Below are 12,119 nucleotides of genomic sequence, written 5' to 3' on the forward strand. Positions count from 1 at the left end.
GTCACATAGACATATACATAGACATTTACGTATACATACAAAAAGAAAACGCACACACACCTTTATATATATATATATATTTATATATATATATATAAACTTGGGTGGGCGTTTTCGATTTTGGAATGTAGACCTACAATTAGTGATACAATACCTGTTGGCGAGCCTTGTCTTCTTCCGGACTTTCCTGTTTATCTAGGAAATTGTCTTTGTTCATATCATCGTTGTTAGCTCGCTTGTTAGACATGTTTGCAGATTTCCCTATGAAATTTTCTATATATTACAATGCTCTGTGATTTGTTCGCCTTATGTATTTCCTGCATATAAACCAAAGTCGTCCCTCTTGATAGCATTAACAGGGAATTGAAATATGTTCTACGTGTCGACAAATGGGCTATTTCTTACACATCTGCTGTACTACCACCTCGTATAAATACATCAGTTATTTACATACATATGTTATTTTTTTTAATCGCCGACATATCGCGGTCATGTGAATACTGTACGGGATATAAATAGGCGACCCTTTGCGGCAAATGACACCTTTTGACTTGTCCTGTGAAAAGACCTTTTCTTTCTAGAGAAACAATTCGAAAAAAAACGTTTACTCCTTCCCCCAACATCTCAGTTGTTTTTTTTTAAAAAGCAGTAAAAATATTTACGAAAAGTAAAAATAATAATAAAAGTAAAGATAAAATAAATAAATAAATCGAATAATCGATGCAGTCTATGTATGTATCTTGAATATTCACCCCACCGTGTATCTAGTTGGATCAATCTGGTCCGTATTCTACTGAAGTAGCAACGTCAACATGTCGGGTGGGAGTAAGAGAGATCAAGCGAGCTCGTCGGACTGGTGGGGCTGGGGAGCTAGTTTGGTGGCAGATCTGCAACAGCAGGTATGTGTGTACATGTGTTGTATGGGTGTACTAATGTACATGTGTTGTATGGGTGTGCTACTGTACATGTGCTGTATGGGTGTACTATGACTTCATGAGATACTTCTTTTGAATTCGGTGTTATGTGATTCATGTAGGTGATTATATGGGAATTATGGAGACACGTATACGTATATAGCTGTAACATGCTTGTTCACATATCGACATGGGTATTTGTGGGTTGTGCCATTAGGCAGATGCACGTCCTAGCGACGCACATCTAGGTATAGGAGTTAGAGACGCACGTGTGGGGTTGAAGCAAGCGTACATAACTGTCGTGACAACAGTTACGAACTAAGTTCTGCACTTCAATGATCGGCATGATTGTGCAAACTGTAAATGGGAGGTGTGTCGAGATAGACTGAGACGTTGGTATGCACACACCTTCAATCAGCGAGTGAATGCTCCTATACAGTTGTGTCTCTATAATTGTGACAGGTACAGGTGTACATCTGTGCTGTTCTGTGTCGATTTAAATTTTGCATATGAAACTTGAAGTTTAGAATATGTCCAAGTAGATGCGTGTGCCATAAGTTGCCTGAGAAGGTTGCTAGGCAGGTGAGCTCATGCACAATGCTGAGTTGTATCTGTGGTATCAGAGTATTCTTAGATAATGACGTTGAGGCTTCTTTTTACCCGTATAACGTGTTTGTCAGACTTATCCCTGTAGCGCAGTTGTACTGAAAACCGAGTTCTTGCCATGTATTTGTCTCTCGAATTGCGAAAAGAGTTTCACAGGTTCAATAGGTTAAGGTTGTGTAAATGTATATGAATTGGTTAGATCAGATTTCTACACCTGTCCTTGGACTGGGTTAGATTTAGGCTTGCCTGTTCTCGTAAGTCCTAGAATCACCCATATCTGCACTAGGCGCCGGGAGTCTATATTCGGACCTAATCTATTTCAACACGTATTCTCGACCCTCGGTGTAGGCTTACATTCGATTACTCTACCCAAGGAAGTGGTTTCTCAATACTCAAAAGGAAGACATACTACATTTCTATGCATACCTCCCCCATTTTGTACAAAGATAGTCTCGGTTGATACACTCGTGCGCAGGTGTTTACGATCTCCGCTCTTTCATTCAGCAATATTAGAGTGGATGCGAGTAGACGCACTCATGCTCACTTGGTGACTGAATTGCTCTGTGACAATCTGTTGTCACTCACGTATAGACCCATAGTGATAGGGCTTACAAAGCACACATAGCAGCAATAACAGAACACGCCCAAAGACTCGAGTGTTGGAGGTATCATATGCACTCATGCCTGAATACAAGCAAACAAACAAACGTCCTATATCACGCATATGTCAATTGAGAGCTTCCATACTACACATCTGATTTGATACTTCTCGTAGAGTGAAAACTCATTCTTCCATACCAGGCGGCTTAGGACCTCTCAAGTGTATGTTTGTCGCTACTAAATTAAACGAATACTTGATTGGCCGTCTTAATTTGGAAGAAGCATTGTACCTCTATAGCCTACACCAGAGAAACTGTGCATTATCTGCATCCATACCATCATACATGCGACACCTGTGTTCCCATCTCTTCCAATGTACTCTATTCCTTCTGCTTGTCGTCATACCCCGATCGAGTAGCACCCCTCATCTATGCCACTCGATACCGCTTACAGCCTGTCGCCTCTTTGTCTTTGCTCGTGTACCATTGTATGCCTACTAACCCCCATCTGTTTTCCTCCAAATCGCTTATATATCTGCGACAGACTCAGGAACTTGTGGAAGCCACCAAGAGCGACCTGGGAGTGTTTGTGGATACCGTCACCACCGAATCGCAACACATCGCACAGGACACGGCCAGTATGACAGCAATAACTATAGCGAAGCGTATGCAAAATACCCTGACTGACGTTGATCTCGTACTTCATACTGTGACACCGGTTCACCATCGGTTTACGGATGTGCGGTGCATTTATCCGTGGTATCGATGTGTCGCTCGTACGATTAGCTTGTTTTGGTTCGGTGACATGTGTCTCTGGTTACAGCAGAAACTATAGCGAAACGTATGCAAAATACCCTGACTGACGTTGATCTCATACTTCAGACACCGGTTCACCATCGGTTTACGGATGTGTGGTGCATTTATACGTGGTATTGATATGTCGCTCGTGCGATTAGCTTGCTTTGGTTCGGTGACATGTGAATCTGGTTCTGTCTTTTGCATGGCCGTTGGCTCCAGGGCCCCACCTGGACTGTATTCTGCTCAATCGCACCTGCTGAGGCTTATGACCTTTGTTTAATCTTTGTATAACCACTGGTAGTATCAGCTATGTTGTATCTGGTTTTACAGAACAAGCAGGCAGTCAGTGGTATATTCAGTCGTATTTTGGCATGGTTATTTTAGCTGCTCAATTCTTCGTGACGGCCCATTAGTCACCTCGTCTTCTGGTGCCACTCAGGCGTGTACATGCTCAGCCACATTTCAGATTCACCCGACTATATTCTTTTCTAGTTGTAAAGCCCTTGCGACAATTGCCTGAGAAGAGCTAGCGTGCCATTGCCTAGTAGCTGGGAAGCCTTCTAGATCGCTGTGCCTCTCTTTTCTCATGCTACCTACCTTACCCATCCATCCCAGTCATATTCCGGTAGAGATTGAAAGGTTTAATGTTTGTCCTCGTGTTCACCATTCCCAGATGTGCCTAAAGAAGCGGAAGAGTTTTTCAACTCGCTCGATCTTCCACAAAGTTCATCCAGACAGCAACGACAGAAAGATCAACCGAAGTATGCGCCACCTCAGGGTGCGAGGGCTTCTCCAGCGAAGAAACCGGTCGCGCGATATACGAGGTGGGTGATTACTGACCTTTTGCAAAGCAGATATGAAGAGCACCTATCTGTCTGTATTTGAAGCCGCTTATTCTGCTGTCCAACTATGGGCATGGGATAAAGTTCTGGTCTGTGGCTATGTATTTCTAGCTCGACGAGTGCCCATGCAGGTCATGGTAATCACCACCATGTGGAAGCTCACTCAGCCACCCACTCACTCACCTTGTATTCATTACAGGCGGGATCTGCACATATTGCAGCTGCAATCCACACCCACCACATTCATCACTGATCCCGAGAACACCGAGGCCTTCCGAAAATGGCAGATAGAAAACCCATTTATGAGCCAGAGAAAAGCCGAAATCGAGACGTTGCGGTCTCAATCCAACAGCATCGCCAACATGGAAGCAAATCTGGTGCCCAATGCAGTCTCATTCGAGGTGTTTTGGAAACGGTATTTTTTTCAGCTGGATATGTTTGATGGGGCAGTGCAGCAACGAGAGGAAATCAAAAGTAAGGAAAATACCCTGGTATCATACATTGAATCTGCTCTACCTCTATCACATTAGTTTATTCACTGATATCTTGAGTTTTACATCGAGGTATGTTTCCACACTTCATAATATATTAGAATTCCAAACTTCTCCGGTGCACGTTCCCGTGGGCAGTGAACAAATCCAATGGGGTATTGCTTGGCGCGGGAAATTCCAAGGGTTGCTGGTCTGTGCGTGTGTGCGTATCTGCTAGATAGCCCTACGTGTGCGATACGTTTGACCGACAGCACGACACCGGTCACCATATTCCCTCAATACTCATTCCAATCGTCTCTTGGTATTTGAATAGTAGTAAGCAAGTAGTCTGCACGTCATGTGTGTGCGTATGCTACTTATGAATCTCTGATCATAGTCTGATATCGAATCGTGTGCACATCTCAGGGGCAATGGAATCCGATCTTCAGAAGAATGATTCCGAGGGTTGGGGTGATGATGACGACGACTGGAGCGACGGAGAAAAGGGCTGGGATGAGGGAGACACCGTCACTGTCAAAGACCCGTTGCCAAGTACGAGTAAAGTTTTGAATACAGAGACAGATACACCACACGATGATGGGTCTCAAATTGAGATCCCGTACAACGCGGCAACGGTGTGTGACCAAGCGATGGAGAGGTCTGATAAAACAAGTGCGGAGTGTGACATTGAGGCAAACGAGCCCGAATTAACAGGAGCGCCAGCGGCCCAATCAGATATTTCATCGGCGATACGTGACACAGTAAACACATCACTAGACACCCCAGCTGAAACGGCGGGCGAAGCAACAAGGGGGCTCGCAAATGAAAGCCCCAACCACGACCCACACCCGCTGCAAGTGACTGGGCCAGAGGATACAGAGGAAGCTGCAGATCCTCATGCAGATGTACATGCGGAGCACGAGCCACAACCGCAATCGCACCTGCAAATACCACAATCCTCGGCACTCGCGTCTGACGGTGTGTTGTCAGCGGGCGACACGGGCAGCGAGCGCGACGACGAGACAAACACTAGTGCTTACGCCTATGCTCACGACATAGAAAGCGAAACTACCGCATTCCCGGGGAGTGAGACTACTGAGCCCGAGTTGGAGACGGATGGCGACCGGAGTGCGTGGGGCGAAGAGAGTGAGGACACATTGTACCCTAATTGGTCGCATGCGGAGGACCAGGGCCAATCGGATGGGAAGAGAGCGAACTCCGCCAATGTCATGGAAGAAATGGGCGGTGACGACCAATGGGACGAGAGTGCGGAGGATGGCTGGGGCGAGAGTGCGGCCGAAGACGGAGCAGCATTGAGATATGTGAACAAGGATGATGGGGATGAAGATAGTGATGTAGAAGAATCGAGGAATACAGTGGATATCCAACAGGAAGATACATTGCGCGGGTCTAAGGCCAACCAGGTCCAGCAGGCAGGGTCAGAGGTGCAAAGCCAAGCACCGGTACAAAGTCCAAAAGTGGACAAGGAAGCAGCAGCGGTCTCAGAGGGATCGGATTCCGATTGGGAGAAATGGGAGTGATCCAGGCTGAGTACATCAAAGTGCAAGCGCGGAAACATACGCGCTGCTACCCCAATTGGCCTGCTTCTGCTATTGATGGGTGTGTGAATTGAATACTATCGGCATATACACCCATTTATCACTCTATACATCAATATTGACAAACAAAGGTATCTTCAATGCACACGTAAGAGACATACAAGCATATTTTCTTACCTACGTGGTGATTCTCGATGTATATGCCAACGTGTACATATTCTTTGAGGCCGGTAGATGAGTATGTTCATTTTATTGATATTTGAGCCCATTCTGGCGCAATCAATAGGATTTAACGAAATCTATATACACCCATACACTTCTATGCGCGTTCGAGTAGTCCATGCGTCACAGCGTACAGTTGTGCACGTTCATGCTTCCTTTTCTGTGTCCACTAACTATGATCAATCATGCATATATCCGGCTTGGTAAGGAGTATCAACTACAATGTAGCTTCGCTCACATTTGTATCCACAAGATTTCAATAATTGATGCACGCTCAGTATATTCACTTAGATTTTGTGAATCTGAGCAGAAGAAAGAGGCTGAAGGGCTGAAGCAAGTAGCTTAGAAATCCGACGACCACAGTCAATTGTAGTAGAAGCTTAAATGTTTACAGTCGAAACTTCAGGGTCTCCGGGTGAATGAGTTTCCCGATTGTGGCAGGTACTATTGAAATGGCTGAGTATAATATTTGTGATGAATACATGACCTCGAAACACTAATTAAGAATACACGAAGAACACAAAAAAAGCAATACTATTGAATATGCATAGTAGTTTGCCCTAGTTAGCCATATTTTATATCTATTCGGTTGATAGGCCGGTGCCCGTTTTATTTTGCACACCTCAGTAATATTCTCTCATTAACGAAGCCCAACCAGTGCAGATAGGAATGTACACACATCAACTAAGAGAGCACGGAAAATGATGTTGTTTCCGTTGTGACTATTAGTGGTTGAAAGCTCAACCATACAAACTACACGCAAAGAAACGATTGTTTGTAAGTACTGATATTAAAAAGAATACTATACATAAACTAAATAAACCAATACATATTTGCAATTCTCATGTTATATGTGTACACGTACAAATGTCAACGAATAAATTCTGTTTTGCGGATCATATTTCTGTCACAATTAGAATATAATCGCATGGTTGAAGAAAAAGAAACCCCCACAGATATAATATATTACCCTGAGCTGGATCACAGGAAATATCCACCTTGAAGTCCAGGCGCGAATAGAAACGCTTCACCTCAAATTGGATTGTATACATTCGTGTGTGTACATCGTGGCCCAAGTATAGTACTATTTGCTTGAAAATTTGGAGATGAACCTAACAAAGCACGACGACAATTCTAAACAAACCAGCGCCTAAAGTACCGTGTTCTCGTACTTGAAAATTTGTAACCAGTCATGTGCACCTTTATTTATAGAATAAACATGCGGTTAAAGATCGTCTCCAGAGATATGTGCATATGCATGTAAGTGTACAGGTGTACGTGAATATCACAACATGCGCGTTGAGAACACGTGGTGCTTTGAATGAATCAATACAATACCAGTGCGTCATATACTATGTTTGCTTACGCAAAATACAGATATATCTAAATCAATAAACTATCCTTGTACAACCAAACAACACAAACACTGCAGAGCTATGCGATTTCATTTGAAATCCACAAGAGTATCATATCTCCCTTAATTGACCACAATCGTCGAAAGCGTTCGTATCATCTACTCCACGGGCTCTACATTCTCATAGTGACGACTGCCAGGAGAACCCAGGACGGTTATTCGTTGATACTCTTTCGTTGATACCCTAGTGTTGTGCATGCATACTTGATCAACACTACCACTCAAATGCGAAATCAGTTATGAGCACAGCGTCATGGGCGTTATCCATGACAAAGCACTACATGTTTCATATAGTATGTCATAGTGATCTGGTCTGTACAACAGCGTGATACTGTCCTCCGCGTCATCGGCATCTTCCCTGCCGATGTCATGCACATTGCACTCGTCCCCGGTCGACTGATCCAAGTGCACTATCTTCAGCCTAATCTTCAAATACCGACACAGTGCGGCTATTTGTATCTGAAGGCAGAGCAGGAGAAGGGTGAACGGGTCAGAAGCACTGTGTGCCAAAGGTTGCTTACGCACAGATTGCCATGTGAGAATGGGTCACTGTTTGCTAAAGGGTGCTCACATATATATTGTAAAGGATGCTCACGTATAGATTGTACGTCAATGATTTCTGAGTGTGCTGACACACGAAACAAGCCTTGCATATGTGTAGTTGTAACCGGTGACATCAGACGCACATACATTATCTGCCTCTTTGCCGTAGCATTCGACTTGAGTGTTGCAAAACTTCTCAACTGTCGTCCCATCCTCCAGAAAGTGGATATACTGTAGAATACGCATCAGAAACACCTTGTGAGTAAACTGTAGAATAAGCTCGAAAAAAGCCTCGTGAACAGTCTGTAGAGTGAGCTCAAGGAAGGACTTAGTGAGTAACGGGAACGAAAATTGGTATACTACATACGTGTTGAGCCAATTGATTTCATGCAGAGCCTTGCGATTGCATCGGCAGTGGGTGCCTACTATTTGCAACTGCCAAGTGTGAAAGACTGCGCAATACACCTTTGCCTAGGTTGCACCGTAACTCTGATGTACTTTTTTATATTGCAGCGTAGCACTTCACATCAGAATGCGAACATGATACAATAACAATGTTGTCACAGAGTATGTTACGGAAAAATCGTATCCCGGACTGCCAAGTTTAGGGCATCACACCTTTGCGACCAAAGAGGATAACTGGTACCATACAAAAATCGAGGCAATACGAGTGAGTGCTGTAGCCGGGCGCTGTGCTATGCAAAACACCTTACAGCTGAGGCGCTAGAGGATTTTGTACCCAGCCAAGAATGAACCAATATTGTACAGTACCAAACGGCTGGACTTGTGAGTATCCGGCAAATCTATATTGACACCAGTGAGATGCAAAACAGTATGATGATTGAAAAGAACTATGATCACTACGGCAGCATACTGTGTGTGTACCACTCTATAGGGCAACCCGCTGTTTGGCTTAGACGTTGAACAAGCTGCTGGTAGAAGACCAAACGGGACAGCAAAAATCGGGTATAACAGTACCCTGTCGATGGAATATTACCTAAAAACAAATCAGGGAATTCGTGCAATACAAGTCTACACAATGACAGCCCAGTAACTAAGATGTATGACTACCTAGGGCATAATAAATACAATGAATACTAACATATTGCTCTACAACTGTCAACAGAGCACCTCTCCTTGAACGCTGTATGTTATATCGTACCTCAGATGCATTGGTCCGTAACTCCACCGCGGTCATAAACCTGTAGTACAATCCTATGGCATTCGACATCTCGCTGTCGTTGAAGAGCTCATGCACCCACTGACTGTCCTTCTCCTTCACTTGCATCCAGCTCTCCAGAGTAGCCTCGTAGAAGTCTTCGAATACATACTCCTGGAAGCCTGCCTCGATCAGAGCCTGTAATCGCAGCCGTAGGCACCCAGTGGGTACCACACGTAATTGACCACATTATAGTGAGTACCACACGTAATTGACCACAATATGAAAACCACACGCACTTGACCACATTATAGTGAGTACCACACGTAATTGACCACACTATAGTGAGTACCACACGTAATTGACCACATTATGAGTACCACACGTACTCGACCACATTATAGTGAGTATCACACGTATTTGACCACATTATAGTGAGTATCACAGGTAATTGACCACATTATAGTGAGTATAACACGTATTTGACCACACTATAGTGAGTGTCACACGTAATTGGCCACACTGTACTGTTGTTCAGTAGCTTTGCATTCATCTCTCCAGCTACGAGCACGCAACATACCGGCTTGCTCTTCACTATTTGCACCTGGCAGCGTTCTTGCAGTGTCTGTGATTCTGTTTGCAGCAGTTTCTCATGCAAGGCATAGCTGACAGCTCTGTATAAACAGTTGCCATCTCTTCGACACCTTCGAAAGCTCTTGTAAGTCTTTGACAGATTCTGTGCACAAAGTAACACGCGATTAGATCAGACAATAAATGTGGCTTAGATAGTTTATCTATTCATACACTCATAGCTACGTGCTTTATAACTGCAAGAAACCAGACAATGCACCCCTTCAAAGGACTGAAAATGTCCTCAACTATCGATCCACGTATCGGCAAAAAAGCTATTAGAGGAAGACCTTCAGTAGAACAACTTCTGAGATCATGTCTTTGAAAGTCAAACCGCCAAGAATTGATGTCGAGAGCCAATTGATCTTCTGCACAAGTGTGGTCCAAAAAGTATGGCAAACGACAGTGTACAAGCATAGACAGCCGCGCCAACCCATATCACAGCACTAAATATATAGTGCCAAACTGTAGACACAGCGATATTTAAAGAGGAACTTGCAGATAGAATACAACAGACAACTACACACGGTATCAAAACTCTGTCAATCCCGTGACCTCACGTGTGTACTGATATCTCACGCTTATATACACACGCTTAGCTCCACTTGCAGATACACAGCGCACGTGCACATGCATATACACATTACCACAGGGTATACCAACCTCTATTTTGTTCACGTACACAGCCGATCCATCCTCATATTCCTTCGCCAATTCTCTGATATCCATGGGCACACTCACCATGGGGTTTAGCATCTGGATAGCCTCTAAGGTTTCTCTCTGTGAGCGATTGAGTGTATGAGGCCAAAGTAGAGTTTCGGTATCAGTTGCTTCTAAGTTTTCTCTCCACAGGAACCATAAACAAGATAGATCTAAACGATGTCACAATTTGCTTGCTCTTAGACTTCTCTGATCAGAATGAGATTCGAAATGTTTCAATGTGCATGTGATGAATACAGAGACAATTCCCAGTGATAATGTCTTTATATCCACAACACTGAACTTTAAGTCCAGTGTGAGAAAATAGCAAACGATAGCTTCAAGTTGTCATACTAGATGCTTCGATGTGACGATACGAATAGAGCAGCGTTGGTTGGGGCGTAGGTGGGCTCACTAACAAAACACAGCGCTGATAGCGGCTTCAGGTATGCAAAGGCTCTGTGTGAACACGATCAGTCTTAGACGACACCACCAAACACTTTCTTGAGGGCATGTGCATATATCAGTGATGCTTTTATATATGATAAGAAGGTGTGCAGAGATGTGCAACTGTATGTTATAGTGTACATGAGGTTGGAACGTGTGTTGGACGGGGATGCTGAAAGTAAGCACAACATCTTACATGTATCCTTTTACCACAAGCACTTCTGCAAATATATTGCCGAGCAAAAATTCTGAGACAATCCGAAAATGGTCTGTATCATTCGATCGTTTACTTGCTTTGCCCTTGCTTTACATCGATGACGTGTTCAAGGTCAACAGGAACGAATCCTATACATGCACTCCTATGCACACTACAACATACTTGCTTCAGGATAGCTTCATCCGACGGTGTGGCCTCCATCACGTCAGGTCGTGCAAGTGAGAGACGTACTAAGTGTCTCTGCTACGTGTATGCACGTAGTTATAATCTATGCCACTTGTATGCACGGAAAGCTACAGGATATACATCAAATATATACTACAACTCAATATTATTCATATGTAAATATACCCGTCATCATATACATATTCATTTATTTATAAATTTATTTTGATGATAAACATCTATGTGTCATCAATATTTGACACCTTCCCGTTCAATCCTGGCCCACTCCAGATATCAGAAATATGCACTCATATATAAGTACACATACATGAGGTACACAATCTACTATGTACGTATAGACATCATACACTGTCCCACGAATATTCTTGTGTATACTTCTGTGCCAGGAATATATAGATACATACGCTTCATCATAGCCCCATACAATAAACCGTATAAGTCAACTCAAGCAAGATAAATTGTAAACTACCGGTGCCTTATGCAAACAACTTATTACACTTGAACACGCCAACGAAGCTGAAAATTTACAAATCATGGCCGTGTTAAAGAACATCGTCCGTGGAGTGAGCTCTGTGAGGTCTGCCGAGAGTGTGTTGCGTGGGCATATCAAGGTGTTTGGACCCGTACCAGGTAAGTACACTATACATACATTCACACACACACACACACACACACACACACACACACACACACACACACACACACACACACACACATATATATATATATATATATATATATATATATATTATATATATATATATATATNTATNTGTATNTNTATNTATNTAGTGTGTGTGTGTGTGTATGTNTA

The 12,119-nt window shown here is 43.5% G+C and overlaps 3 protein-coding genes across 4 annotated transcripts in view; 2 read left to right on the forward strand and 1 right to left on the reverse strand.

Annotated features, from left to right (window-relative positions):
* Positions 1–734: 734 nt before the first annotated feature.
* SARC_06588 (hypothetical protein) lies at positions 735–6,137 on the forward strand. Its single transcript, XM_014299491.1, has 5 exons — positions 735–899; positions 2,664–2,784; positions 3,591–3,741; positions 3,959–4,233; positions 4,656–6,137. Exons 1-5 carry the CDS (start codon positions 813–815, stop codon positions 5,768–5,770), a joined length of 1,749 nt encoding a protein of 582 aa, XP_014154966.1. The 5' UTR covers positions 735–812; the 3' UTR covers positions 5,771–6,137.
* Positions 6,138–7,147: 1,010 nt separating this feature from the next.
* On the reverse strand, positions 7,148–11,475 carry SARC_06589 (hypothetical protein). The gene is made up of 6 exons (XM_014299492.1): positions 11,282–11,475; positions 10,420–10,536; positions 9,707–9,862; positions 9,130–9,324; positions 8,115–8,198; positions 7,148–7,883 (listed from the first exon to the last, which is right to left on the reverse strand). The coding sequence occupies exons 1-6, from the start codon at positions 11,318–11,320 to the stop codon at positions 7,662–7,664; spliced, it is 813 nt and encodes a 270-aa protein (XP_014154967.1). The 5' UTR covers positions 11,321–11,475; the 3' UTR covers positions 7,148–7,661.
* A 151-nt stretch (positions 11,476–11,626) lies between these two features.
* SARC_06590 overlaps positions 11,627–12,119 on the forward strand; it is a 3,895-nt gene continuing 3,402 nt past the window's right edge. For both annotated transcript variants that reach the window (XM_014299493.1, XM_014299494.1), the window contains exon 1: positions 11,627–11,935. Coding sequence is in view for 1 of the 2 variants with exons in the window: in XM_014299494.1 (XP_014154969.1) it covers positions 11,839–11,935 (97 nt within the window). In the remaining variant the exon portion in view is untranslated. The remainder of the gene's footprint in view (positions 11,936–12,119) is intronic.

Source organism: Sphaeroforma arctica (assembly GCF_001186125.1).
Source record: "Sphaeroforma arctica JP610 unplaced genomic scaffold supercont1.476, whole genome shotgun sequence".
In the NCBI taxonomy this organism is placed as follows: Eukaryota; class Ichthyosporea; order Ichthyophonida; genus Sphaeroforma; species Sphaeroforma arctica.

Excerpts from the sequence above, each read along its gene's own strand:
- SARC_06589 (XM_014299492.1), bottom strand. The coding sequence starts at position 11,320 with ATGGAGGCCACACCGTCGGATGAAGCTATCCTGAAGCAA. Across the intron at positions 9,863-10,419 it reads TGTACGTGAACAAAATAGAG|AATCTGTCAAAGACTTACAA; the intron begins GTTGGTATACCC and ends CTTTGTGCACAG. Across the intron at positions 9,325-9,706 it reads AAATAGTGAAGAGCAAGCCG|GCTCTGATCGAGGCAGGCTT; the intron begins GTATGTTGCGTG and ends CTGCGATTACAG.
- SARC_06588 (XM_014299491.1), top strand. The coding sequence starts at position 813 with ATGTCGGGTGGGAGTAAGAGAGATCAAGCGAGCTCGTCGGACTGGTGG. Across the intron at positions 900-2,663 it reads TGGCAGATCTGCAACAGCAG|ACTCAGGAACTTGTGGAAGC; the intron begins GTATGTGTGTAC and ends TATCTGCGACAG. Across the intron at positions 2,785-3,590 it reads AGCAATAACTATAGCGAAGC|ATGTGCCTAAAGAAGCGGAA; the intron begins GTATGCAAAATA and ends CACCATTCCCAG.